Here is a 14269-nt window from a genome sequence, read left to right as displayed (position 1 = left end):
TTACTTCTGTGTTTAAAATTGGATGTGCATTTTTAATTTTTTTTAGTTTGTGTTGCCACTGTGATCTACTGTTACTCTTTAGTACGGCTGGGTGAATATTAAAATGTTATAAAATTCAGTGAATCCCTTTTCTTTACAGCGGTGCACTTTTGCTTGTTTGTGCTGAGTTACTGACTGGAATATGTTGAATATACAGGTGCATCTCAATAACTTAGAATATCATAGAAAAGTTAATTTATGTCTGTAATTAAATTAAAAAAGAAATAGAAATAACACATTATATAGATCCATTACACCCAAAATGAAACATTTCATGTCTTAATTTATTTAATTTATTCTAATTATAATGATTATGGCTTACATTTAATGAAGACCTAAAATTCACTGTGTCAAAAAAAATGTAATATTACAAAAGACCAATTTAAAAAGCATGTTTAATATGTAAATGTTGCCACTGAAAAGTATGTCCATCTATATAACTCAATACTTGGTTGGGGCTGTTTGATTTGAACTGCTGGAAATGGACTTTTCATCATATTCTAATGTATTGAGATGCACCTGTATTTACCAAAATCTTAAATATATTGTTTATGAGTTCTCAATAGATTGTGGCAGGGTCCTACAACATGTTTGATCTTTTTTTATTTATTATTTTGATATATTGAACATATGATCACTCGTTTTCAATAGGTTATATGGACAATATAGATGTCCTTATTTATCTATTTATTTTTATTTGATATGATATTAATATATTTTTAATATTAAATATGGATCTTTATATAGTTTCTTTCTTTTTTTTGTCACAAAAACACATTTTTTAGCACGATATATTTTCCCAGAAACTATCACGATAAATATCACGTATTGTATCGATGTTTTAGTTTTATAACGATATTTGAGCCTAATAAGTTCATCTTTTTCCACAGCAATGGATTTTTATATCTCGAGAATATTAAAAATCGAAATGTGGAAAAGAAATATTAAAATATCCTAGATAAGTAAAAACATACATATAGAAACTACAACGAAAACAAATAAAATAGACTTTCAGGCTGTTAACTAAACATTGCACTGAGATAATCATTATGTATTATATTATTTTATTATTATAGTAAATATAGTATATAGTCTGTCAAACATTTGCAGCTTTAAACATAACACAAAAAAGCACAAAAAGGTACGCATGTTAATGACAATATATTGAGTCCAGAAAAAAAATTGTTGTGTCCATTTTTATATATTGAACGATAAGTGGATATAGTAATTATTGTGACAGGCCTAGTCTAGTCTAACACACTGCCGCTGTCTGTGTTTCCTGCAGAGGACCTTCTGGCGGACCTCCCTGAGGACGCCACCCTGGAGCTGGTGTGGAAGAACAACGAGCGGCTGAAGGAGTACGTCCTGGTGAGCTCCAAGGAGCTGGAGTATGAGGAGGACCCCGGCTCTCTGAGTGAGACAGCCAGAGCGGGACACTTTACCCTGGAGCAGTGCCTCAACCTCTTCACAAAGCCAGAGGTGCTGGCACCAGAGGAGGCATGGTAGGATCTTTATTGTGGGATTCAAATCTAAAGTCTTCTCTCTCTATTATTCTGCTTTCACACCACATTTGTGCAGTAGTATATAGAATTTTTTTCTGTTTTCAGTGGCCAAATACTTAGCATTTTGACTCGGCTACTCTCTAAATGATAATACCGAAACTCCTTAAAAATTTTTCTCCAAAACCTCAGTGTAGACTTCATATATCAGGTCACATAATATGAACCAACTATAATATATAAGCCCAAGATAGACTGTAGTGACATGTGATAGCAGCTGGCAGTTGTTCATGATTGCAGGTGAGACTCACTGAAAGAATGAGAGCAAACTGTAGTTTGGACTAATGTTCATATTACTTAATAATTATTTTTAATTATTAATTGCTCCCTAGATTATTTTCATGGTTACTTGGTCTATGAAATTGCTTCTGTGAGGCCGAACTCAATGTGACTTTCATGGTACCCTCTCTTTTTCTTTTTGAGATATTCAGCATTTTCGTCTCCCTGACGCTTCGCCATTTTTCTATTAGCTCTGTGTTTCTGTTGTTAGATGAGGTTACCACTAGGTGAGGTTACCACTAGGTGAGGTTTCCTCTAGGTGAGGTTTCCTCTAGGTGAGGTAACCACTAGGCGAGGTTACCACTAGGCGAGGTTACCACTAGGTGAGGTTTCCTCTAGGTGAGGATACCACTAGGTGAGGTTACCACTAGGTGAGGTTACCACTAGGTGAGGTTACCACTAGGTGAGGTTACTGCTAGGTGAGGTTACCGCTAGGTGAGGTTACCTGTGTATACTGCAGGAGGGATGTTACATGTCCTTATTCTTGCGATATAGCCTTTATTTTTAAACTTTTCTATGGTGATTTTTCTATTTAAATAAATGAATAAATGTTTAATGTAGCCCTTATTTAGTTGTTTTTGTCCCACTAATGAATTAAATGCTGACTCATCTATATTTAACACATTAGATTTATTACATCCCTTAAAATCAAGAGGGCTTCGTGACCCCCCATGGATCTTTGGCGGCTGTTGGGAATCACTGACCTAGTGTACACTTACTGTTTTGGATCCTTTTTTCACTGTGGGGTAGGTCAGTGTAGAGCAGTGGTTAAATCACCACTCTGTGTGTTTTTCAGGTACTGTCCAAAGTGCCAGCAGCACCGAGAGGCCTCCAAGCAGCTGCTGCTGTGGCGTCTGCCCAACGTTTTGATCATCCAGCTCAAACGCTTCTCCTTCAGGAGCTTCATCTGGAGGGACAAGATCAACGACATGGTTGACTTTCCTGTCAGGTAAATGCACAGTAAAAATGTTGGATTTCCACCACATATCAATCTGCAGCACATAACCTTCCTTTAATTTAATCCAAGGAAGTCTAAGCATTCACATTACTTAGCCCTTTTGAATTTGAGTCTCTTTTGTCGGTTTTGGGCTCCTTTTCATTCTGCCTGTATAAACCACTTAAATAAATCTTTATCATGACGTTGGTGTCATTGTTTTCAAGACAACCTCACCTATATGACCACAAAAAAATTACAAAAAACACACATAAAACATCAAAAACACACACAAAATTACAAAAAACACATACAAACACACTCAAAACACACCAAAAACATAATAAAAATACAAAAAACACACAAAAATTACAAAAAAACAGTAAACACAAAAATTGCATTACAAATGCAAAATGAACAAAGCTAAATTAGAAAAATCCCTGCAAAAAAAGTAATATGTTAATACACTTGGTCAAGGTGTTTTTTTTACCTCTGCTAAAAAAGGGTTAATGCATTAAATTGGACATGGAAACTTGTGGAAAAGCCAAAACTTTAGAGAAAAGCTGACACCAGAGCTCCATGCTGCTTCGTTTTTACGTTGTGACGTCATGAAGAAGTCGTGCTCCGGTGCTTTCGTGGACTCCAGAGGGTTAACAAGATGTGATTCTTTTCACATGCATAAGGACCAGTTCCATAACAAAGCCTTTATTATGGTCCTGTCTTCTAGGAATCTGGATCTCAGTAAGTTCTGTATTGGCCAGAAGGATGAGATGCAACAACCTCCTATATATGACTTGTATGCAGTCATCAACCACTATGGAGGGATGATAGGAGGCCACTACACGGCATACGCTCGCCTGCCAAGTGACAAGAACAGCCAGCGCAGTGATGTTGGTGAGTGTGCACTCCATTAAGTTTCTTCCATCTCTCTATAACAGTTGGAAATTCTGACAAGTGTTCTTTCTTTTGTTTTGTTTTTCTACCACCCTGTATCCAACATCTCCTCCCTTCCTCCTCCTCCACCCATCCATCCATCCCGTCTTACAGGCTGGCGTCTGTTTGATGACAGCACCGTGACAATGGTGGAGGAGAGCCAGGTGGTAACACGATACGCCTACGTCCTCTTCTACAGGCGACGAAACTCCCCCGTGGAAAGGCCGCCACGCTTCCTCAGGCCGCAAGGAGCTGAGTCGCCCACTGCTGCAGGAGCTACTGCCAGCCAGGTGAGGGCGCCACAGCAATAGGAGACAGGCTCATGACTAGACAAGGGCTCATCACATTGGAGTGTGATGGCCATGGTTGAGCTTTTATCCAAGGTTGAATTATCCCTTGGCTTACATTATTCACCTTTTTCTTTTTACGTTGGCCACTGAGAATGTATTTACTTTCTAGAATTTCATCATACTTGTGCACATCACATTTCTGGTGATCAGAATCCAATTGAATATGTTAATAAAACAGCACTAACTCTTTAATATGTCTGGTGGTTTAGTGCAGGGGTAAATGAAGGGTGTATAAATGGATTTACTTGGGCAAATATACTAACTGCAGCATCACAGTTAATAGGGAAACCTGGAAAAATGGGCTTGAAGTAGTTTGTATCCCAATAAAGGAGCAGTGTGTAGGATTTAGCGGCATGATGTTTACAAACAAAATACAAGTTGAAAAGCAAAATCCCATTTGCGTATTGAAGAAAACTTACAACTGGCTAGAGAATGATGACTGGTTTTATATGATTATACTATAGCTCAGTGTGTACTGTCTGGACATAGGGGTGGGCGATATGGCCCTAAAAGATTCTCACGATATTTTAGGGTATTTTGCGATAACGATATTCTTGACGATATTGAAAAATACTAAAAAAATATATAGAAAAATCTTAACAGTTGCCAGATACAAAAAAATTACTCTTGAGTATTAGCAAATAATAAAAAATAACTAGGGGGTTCGGCCATCTTATTTTGACAGTCTTCTTGTAAATTCTGTGGTGGATTACACACTGTGCTTTTTGTGATTAACACAACTTTAATTGTTAGCTAACGTTAGCTCGCAGCTAACGAACGGCATAATGCAACAGTGTGTTTGGAGCTGACGGCCCGAACAGGTTGATAGTATTTAGTTCGGCGTGTGAAGTTTTTATCTTGATGTCTCCACTTTGTGACTTCTGCTTCACTGAAGAGGACAGATGGGAATTAAACAAATGCTGTGTTCTGTTTATACAGTTTGTTTTCTATCACACAGGTTGTCAGTTATAACCTTGTAATGATGATAATGACATGTCTGTGATCTTATGCTTAGTTCACACTACCCGGCTTTTAGAGTTGTTGGATCGCTGTACTGTTCTTTGCACTGTGTTCAAACTGCACACCTTGTTGTCTTGTGATCAAGAGTCTTGACATCTTTAAAACATGACTGACTGTGACAAGGGGGCACGATCTACAAGATCTTTCTTTTTTTTTTTTGCTCTCCAGTACACACATAGACTTTCTTTTTTCTTAAACACGTACACCACCACGGTTCACAATATATCTGGAATGTGTCAGCAATGCATTGGCAAGCAACTTGGCAAGCAACAGCTAACACATGGCGAACATCGCTCACAGGTACGGCTGGGCGATATGGACCAAAAGTCATATCTCGATATATTTAGGCTGAATATCAATATACGATATATATCCCCATATTTTTATTGCAAAGATAGAGCAAATGTTCAGTCAAAGTCAAATATGACATGTCACAAGTAGTTTTATTGAAACCGTTTATTTAAGTGAACATTAATACTGTATAACAACAGGAGTACCTTAATGAAAGCTCCATAAAGTGCACATTTAAACAAAAAAAAGCCTTAAATAAAAAAAGTCTATGAAATAAAATAGGCCAATCTTTTTCTGAAATTAATATATTTATATGAAAAAAGAATAATGAACATTACAAAACAACTAAATATGACAAACCCTGGTGAGGGCAGCATTTACATATAAAGAGAGCTATATGCGATACAGTCTAATTCCATATCACATATAAAAATATATAAATATATCTTTTATATTGATGTATATCACCCAGCCCTAGACATTCGTCTCAAAAATTGTGGTTTTCAAGGGGACATTTTTCTCCTTGTAGAATTGTTATAGTAGCTGAGGTTGAACTTCACCAAACTTTATTTCACATTTAAAAATATATCGATATATCGGTATGTCACCCAGCCCTACTGGCAGGAGAGAGCTACGAGCCAACGCTGATTTGACTCTGATCTGGGTCTTTTGACGGTGAGCTCCAAAAACTTTCAGTGAGCGGCAAAACCAAGGCTTAAGTCATGTAGTGTGAACTATCCATTATTAGATAAAGGGAAGGGGAAGAACGGTTCTCCTGTTAAGTCCACTTTCGAGCTAAAACATACGCCGCAACCTTTTTAAGTGTTGTAGTGCGTATGGGTAAAACATACATTTCTTACCATGGGATTGGGACGGAAGTTAAAATGTTCTTTGTTCTGTGTGTTCACTTTACATCATACCGATATCCACAATACTTAACCATCAGATTTGAAAAATCCAAGCCTTTCAAACTGTCCAAGTTTGTTGCTAAACTACCAACAGAGAAGGCATGTCTTTAGCTTGTTACAAATCACTGTTGATCTCAAACTGTGGGGTAAATCTTTTCTAAATATCATCATAGTATTTGTTAGACAACGCCTTTTCCCAGAAGCTGACACCGGTTTCCGCCAATCGCAGGCCTCTCTAATTTGGCGGGAACTGGAGGAAGAAGAGGAGGGGCTGGAGGAAGGCCCCCGCGGACTGTTCCGCTCTGCGCTTCGGAGGCGACAAACACAGAGGAACCGGCAGGACGAAGACGAAGGCGCAACTGAAGGGTCGTTGCGACGGCACCGCAGGCACAGGATGTCTGATTATCCCGACGATGACTGTGTCCGCTATTTTGTTCTGGGAACTCTGGCAGCTGTGTTTGCTCTGGTCGTCAATTTGGTCTACCCTCTTCTTTACAAATCCAACTGGAGCTGAGCAGTAGCTAGTTGGGGACTGTTTGACTGTATGAATGTGAGGTAGATCAAACAAACAGAAGGTTGGATAGGAAACTTGGATAGAGGTAGTTTAAATTTTAAAGCCACTGGAAACCCAAATCCACAATAGTCTTCTCACTTTGCATTTAGGGTCTTAAATTCAATCTTAAGTTTACGGTCCAATGTTGAAACATTTTCATTTAGGTTTTAAATGTTTTCCTGCCGTTGGTTTTGAATTGGGCTTAGTTCATGCTCGACCATTTATCCATCCATCCATCCATTTTCCGCCGCTTATCCGGGGCCGGGTCGCGGGGGCAGCAGGCTAAGCCGGGCATTCCAGACGTCCCTCTCGACCATTTAGTTATGCAGTTATGCAGTAATCATGCCATTAATTCTGACAACCAATCATCCACATAAGTTGTCCCACCTAAACTGTTGGATTGTGCTGTCCCTGAGTGCACATCCACTGGGGAAGATGACAATGTGACATTCTTTTATTTGTTGGTAAACCATAGTGGAGTCATTGACAAAGACTTCCATATTTGCACAGCTTATTTCCAGACCGCTTCTGTTTTTGACCAGAAAGCTGTGAGTTATGCGAGAGACTACCTCTTGTAGCTGATGTATTCTTAAAATAATTGATTGTGGTCATCAGCCCTGGAGGTCAAACAACCAGACTGGCCGTCCCAAGCTGCAACCTCTGGGGCTGTAAAGTGAAGTAGAATGTAAAAAGTAGAAGTGGCAAAAACTGCAGTTCCTCATTGACACCCATGTTAAATGCCCAACCTTAGAGCATAAATAAACAGAAAAGAGAATTATTTACAGCCTCATACAGCTAATAGCTTATTCATGACAAGTGTGAGGGGTGAATTTTTATCTAACTTACTGTGTAATGTATATTAAGGCTGAAACGTATGCATAATTTAGGGCATGGCAGCTTTGAGTGACAGTGACACGCAACTGCCCTGGCAGGTGGCTTGCTGCTGCATTCAGCCAGCAATCACTTCACTCTGCTTGCAGATTTCTTAGATTAGCCTGGGAGTCAAGCAATGCCAAGATGGCGACGGCCAACATTAATTGATTTGGTCAGGTAATTACTGTTACGTAAATCATCTAAGATAACATATCAGGTAGTTTGGGTTACCTATGAAGACAAAGAACGAATGAAATGTCCGTCAAAATGTAATTTACCCTGCCTACACAGTCTTGAGAAATGGTCTTAACAGTGAGCTGATTTTTAAACAACATTTTTTATTACCTATAAATAGGGCTGGGTGATATGGACCAAAAGTCATATCCCAATATATTTAGGCTGAATATCGATAAACGATATATATCCCCATATTTTAAACACAAAGTGAGAGCTTATTCAGTCAAAGTCAAATATGACATGTCACAAAAATAGCCTATGAAATAAAATAGGCCAATCTTTCTGAAATTAATATATATTTATATGAGAAAAGAATAACGAATATTACAAAAGAATTAAAACAAACCCTAGTAAGGGCAGCATTTATATATAAAGAAAGACATTTTTTTTAACTATATCGATAAATGCGATATGGTCTAATTCCATATCACATTAAAAAATATATCAATATATTTTTTATGTCGCCCAGCCCTAGCTATAAATGTTTATTTTCACATAGGTTTTTGAGGATGATTAATAATACAGTCCAAACCAAATTTCCAGTGGCTTTAATACTTAAGAACTGAGTAAGTCATCAATTGGGCGCCAGCTAGTAGAATGGTTCTCCATTACACTAAAACCCTGATTCTACAAGTTTGGATACTGTGTTAATAAAGACACAAGGCGTCAAGTCTTTGTGCGGTACTCTATTGATTGTAGGTCGCTAAGGATCGGCAAGTCATCGCATTGTGTTTTCGTCTCCCAACCCTGTTGGAATCAGGCCTTACAACACTTAAAATTTATTATTCTTGTCTCAACCCTTTAAAATACTTTAGCCACTACTTTACACATCAGAAGACACTGAGGTGACAGCAAATATCCTGGTCATCATAACAAAATCTAGTTAAAGCTGCAGTAGAATGACACTATCAGCCCACAGTCCCAGTATATTGAGTTTATTCTCTACATTGCCTCTCTGAATTGTATTGACTCTTGCTTCCAATGAGTGTGCTGTTTTTTAGTGTCACGTTTTTGAAAACAGTTCTCAGATGATGACAGCCTTAATCACCCACACTATTGTTAAATCATGGAACCACAGGTGCATCTCAATATATTAGAATATCATAGAAAAGTTTATTTATGTCAGTAATTCAATTTAAAAAGTAGAAAGAACACATTATATAGATCCATTACACACAAAACATCTCATGTCTTTTATTTAATGTCTTCTAATTATAATGATTATGGCTTTACTATTACAAAAGACCAGTTTTAAAATGTGTGTTTAATATGAAAAATGGACTTTTCCATCATATTCTAATGTATTAAGACGCACCTGTAGATTCATTCTTCACCTTGGAAACAGTTTGACAAAAAGGACCAGGAATGTAAAGTATAATTCAAATCATCTTTTTTTTTTGTTGCAAAAGAAATGGATCAAGTTATTTATAAACTGAGAATTGAACAATTCTAGTACAAGAAGAGACTTAATCTGGAGCTACAGATGAAGTCTCTCTTGTTTTGATTGCACTACATTAAAAGCATTCTTTTTTGCAAATTCTTGCAGTACAAATATAAGAAAGATGAATGGAGTATGTGGGAAGAGGCAGTTCAACAGTGACTCATTTTAAATGGTATATCATGAAGCAAAGACAATGCTGTGTTTTTTGTCTGTGACTAATTGCTGTTGCCTTTTCTGTCCTTAAATTGAACTAATTAATTTATGGGCCTTAAAATTGCTCTTTGCCTCCAGCCACCATGTCTTTTGTGTTGTTGTTTTTTTACTGCAGTTCACTGTAATTCGATTTGTTTAAATTTTCCATGATTTTCTTGACTGTCAGTCTGTTTTAGTTGCTTTATATGTAATATTTTAAAGCCATAGCCAGGTGAGGATTTTACATTCTCAGGATGAATTGTAGTGAACGTGTTGCTCTGTCTATTTTTAAAGTCCTACAACACAAGATGAGAAATTTACTGACAATGTTGTCTTGTCACAGCCATGTTTAACTATGAGTGTGCAATTATTGAATAAGGAATTACCGCCCACCTGTGAATGTCATTTTTTTTCAATGTTTTACTATTTTGAGTGGAAATCTATTGATTATGGACAGTTTTGGAACACTCAATGCTTTATTTTATATAAAACTGTATAATACTCAATTACATTTACAATTATAATTCTTAATTTCTGTTCTTTAATTAAGCAAAACTACATAGAAGTGGTATTTTTTGTGAGTTAGCAGATTCAGGTCCTGCGGTCCATAGCTCCTGTGCAAGCGGTGTAAACACCATTTCTAGCAACTACAGAAAGAAGCAATTGGCTTTACTTTAGCAACAAATATAGCATTCTTTCCATCAAGGAAACACCATAAACCACATAGAGACGTGGCAGAGCAGCTGGAGGACATTCAGAATAGGGCTGTTTCCATTACCGCCCAACACCCGAATGAGGCGGGTCTCACTCGCCGAAACACCCCTAATTTGAATATGAGCCGTCCGGAGCAGAATTTTTTCGGGACTTTTTTCGTCCTTGTCGAATAGCATGGCCTTTTTTCTCCCCTGAAAAAAGTACTGTTGCTGATTGGATAGATCGCTAAGCAGGATTTGACGTAGTACTCTACGGCAGCCATTCTCAACCTTTGGGTCCCGACCCCAATTGGGGTCACGAGATGATTTCTGGGGGTCGCCAAATCATTTTGGAAAAAATATAAATGCACAAAATTAAAATTAAGTTACATAATTTCAGACAGGGAGATGTTTTAGTTGTTGTCTGCTTCATTATTTGTCCAAAATTCGTCGTATCAACTGATTTTGTATGATCTGAACTGTGCTCATGAGAATCTGTTCAGTGAGCACAGCAGAAAAAGGGGGTGGGAGGTCGGTGGGGGTTCTTGGGGTAACATGCATGTTAAATTGGGGGTCGCAACTCAAAAAGGTTGAGAACCACTGCTCTACGGGACAACAGCACGCGCCATTTGTAAAAGCTGGCCAACCAGTGCTGCCAACTTAGTGACTTTGTTGCTAAATTTAGCGACTTTTCAGACCCCCTTAGCGACCATTGTTCAAGAAAGCGACTGGAGACAAATACTACTACTAGTTTTTCTGGTGTTATTGGAGACTCCTTACTCTTCTTAACGAGCTGCGGGGCTGAGGACACCTCTGGAGTCTCTAAATCCCTCTGGGGACTAACTTGTAATGGAGACACGCAGAGTGAACGGACTTTTAAGAGGGCGTGGCCTGAGACTTTCCCGGTGGACACTTTTCCCCCTTGTGGAAACACGGCTAATATGAGAAAACTTTTTTGCCATAAAATTGCGGGAATAGGAATAAATGTGGCACCATTCTCCTCATTACAAGTCGGTGTAGCATCATAATGATTTTGAAGCTTTTATTTTTAAGGTAAAATGGTTCAAGCTCAATAATTAGACTCAACGGCTTAAAGCTTGCGAAATAATTTATTGCATCATGGTCAGCAGTTTGATATTGAATCTTAACCACTTTGACTCCAACCTGTCCATAGATCAATGGTTTTCTGTGCTGCTGCAGGCGTTGTGAGTGTGAGTGGGTCTCAGGGAAATCCTCCTGGCATCACGGCAGTGTAGAGTGACCTATGTTTGCCTTAAATGCTCGGCAAAGCTCAGAGCACCGTCAGACTGTGTATACTTGACTCTAATATATATGCAAGGAGCGGGATGTTAAACTCATATCAAGACAGTTGAATATTAACTCAAATATGTAAATGCTGTTGGCTTTTTGTTGAGTTGACTGGTTTAAATGGACTGTACTGAAAGATGAGACTGTATGTGTGTAGTATCTGCTATGAAATGTTAAATGGGAATAATCATGACTTGTATTTTATCAGGAAGTAATTTAAGGTCTATCTGTAATATATTTTGAATCAGAGTTGTTGATAATTGCAAGTGTTTAAGAGACACTTCTAACCTTTTAATTTCCCTGCAATAATGTATCTAGATACCTCCATCTAAATGCTGCTTTCTAATATATATATAAAGCATTGCACTCTTTTTGGAAATAAAATCTCCATCATTTCATAGTCTTCCTGCATGTTATTTAATGCACATCAACAGATCATAAACACTCTCCCAGATAACTAAAGCAGCCAAATGAATCGTTAACACTGGTTTATTTTACAGGCCTCTAGCCAGTCACTATTTGGGACAGACCTGGATCCTGAAGGACCACCCACGTTGACCCCAGAGGTTCCCTCTGACCTCTTCCCTCACTCAGGAGAGTGTGCAGCACCATCCTACAGCAACATGGAGGAGGTGGACTAGTCACAGAGAGGACTGAAGGAAAATCCAGAAGCTCCTTCTCATTAATAACACAGGCGTCTGAATCTCAGAATAACAACGGTGCAATGGAAGATCTGGAGGTGGTCTTTGAGGATTCCACTGCACTCACTGGTGACAGACCTTCAGATGCAGATATACAAGTGTACTAACTCGACACGTCATTGATATACTCACATGAATATACTCACCCATTGATAAACAAGCTGTACATGTAGTTCTAGCCATTCGGTGTATATAGAGACACACAGACGCTAACACACGTGTGTAATCTGAGCTGAGTCATCCTCAACCCACCTGACAGAGTTGAGTGGAGCCGACGGGGTCCCCACACCAACGCACCTTTGTGGTCTGGCTAAAAACCTCAACCTTGACCAGACCTGCTAATCCCTGGCTAAAGCTACGGTCGATTATTAGGGTACATTTGGGGAATTTGAGTGATTGTTGTAATGTGTGTACATTTTTTGTTTTGTTTTATGAGGTATTGCCTGGGTTGTTTTCTTTGTGGCAGGGTAACTTGGATTGGAATTGTAGCAACTGAAAAACAATGAGAAGGGTGCTGACATGCTACTTTTTCTTTTTTTTTTAATACAGAGGGCACACTTCTGCTTCTGTCTTTCGTCGCTTTATGAACTTCATTTGGCTTCCGTTGCTGTAGCGTATCTTCTTATTTTTTGTACTTGTTTAGATATTCGATCCTGTGGATGCAACTGTCAAAGGCTTCAGTATAAACTGAAATGTGCATGACTGCATGTTCAGGCTGTGACCCTGTTAAATACCCCCTCGCCCTCAAACTTTTTCATTTCATTATTTCAGTTCTGCGTGTGTTGTCCAGTCTCACCCTCCTCTCCTTTGTAATAGACTGCTTATATAAAGTGGGGATTGTTAAGAATGCTGCTGTGGATACATATAAATGGTTAATATAAATAAAACAATTTTGAGAACTGCTTACAATTGTTTTTTTTAAATTAGATTTTTAGCTTGTGTGTTTTAAACAAACAAGTATTTTTTTTACTTTTTGTCTTACTTTTGTATCTGTGGATTCTATTGTTTATTGTTTTATTTGGATCCCCATTAGCTGCAGCACAACTGCAGCTATTCTTCCTGGGGTCCGACATATATTATACAGTACATACAACTTACATTAAAACAAACAAAGAGTTAACAACGGGAATAGTGAAGCAAAAGAAAAGCAAAAATGAAACAAAGCTTCAAAATCAGGATCTTTTATACATTCTACATTGTTCTATTTTAGAATTTCATTCTTCATGTTTAATATCCATTACTTAAAGATAGATTTCCAAAATAGATGAATACACTATAGCTATATTTATTATACATACTTTTCTAGTCGATTTTTATGACCACTCAAAGCTCTTTACACTACAGACTGCGCTCATTCACCCGTTCACACACACATTCATACTGGTGGCAGAGGCTACCCTAAACGGTGCCACCTGCCACCATTGGGAATTCATTCACACACCGATGAACACAGCATCGGGAGCAATTTTGGGGTTTTTGCTCAAGGATACTTAGACATGTGGGCTGCGACGGTCAGGGATCGAACCACCAACCTGGGGGTTGGGGGGCAACACGCTCTACCAACTGAGCCGCAGTCCATACCAACAAGGCTGCTTAAAGAGGTTCTACCTTTAACTGGTACTTCTTTCTTAGATGGAATCAACCTGTCATTATTAACAGGCTATGTGCCACAATCCTTTAAAGTAGCTGTAATTAAACCTCTTCTCAAAAAGGTTAATTTAGATCCTGGCGTTTAGCATCTAACCTCCCCTTTATCTCTAAGATCCTGGAGAAAGCAGTCACAAATCAGCTTTGTGATTTTCTACAACACAATAGTTTATATGAGGACTTCCAGTCAGGATTTAGAACTCATCATAGCACAGAAACAGAATTGGTAAAAATTACAAATGACCTTTTAATTTCTTCGGACAAAGGACTTGTCTCTGTCCTCGTCTTACTAGATCTGAGTGCTGCATTTAA

At 38.3% G+C, this 14269-nt stretch overlaps 1 protein-coding gene across 2 annotated transcripts in view; it reads left to right on the top strand.

Moving 5' to 3' along the window:
- usp19 (ubiquitin specific peptidase 19) overlaps positions 1-13213 on the top strand; it is a 55219-nt gene extending 42006 nt beyond the window's left edge. For both annotated transcript variants that reach the window (XM_059333797.1, XM_059333796.1), the window contains exons 22-26: positions 1325-1541; positions 2674-2826; positions 3539-3705; positions 3859-4034; positions 12110-13213. In XM_059333797.1, the coding sequence (XP_059189780.1) occupies positions 1325-1541; positions 2674-2826; positions 3539-3705; positions 3859-4034; positions 12110-12250 (854 nt within the window). In that variant the 3' untranslated portion in view covers positions 12251-13213. The remainder of the gene's footprint in view (positions 1-1324; positions 1542-2673; positions 2827-3538; positions 3706-3858; positions 4035-12109) is intronic.
- The last annotated feature ends 1056 nt before the right edge of the window (positions 13214-14269 follow it).

The sequence above is a fragment of the Centropristis striata genome, chromosome 5 (assembly GCF_030273125.1).
Source record: "Centropristis striata isolate RG_2023a ecotype Rhode Island chromosome 5, C.striata_1.0, whole genome shotgun sequence".
Taxonomy (NCBI): domain Eukaryota; kingdom Metazoa; phylum Chordata; class Actinopteri; order Perciformes; family Serranidae; genus Centropristis; species Centropristis striata.
This window is presented reverse-complemented; position numbering and strand designations above follow the sequence as displayed.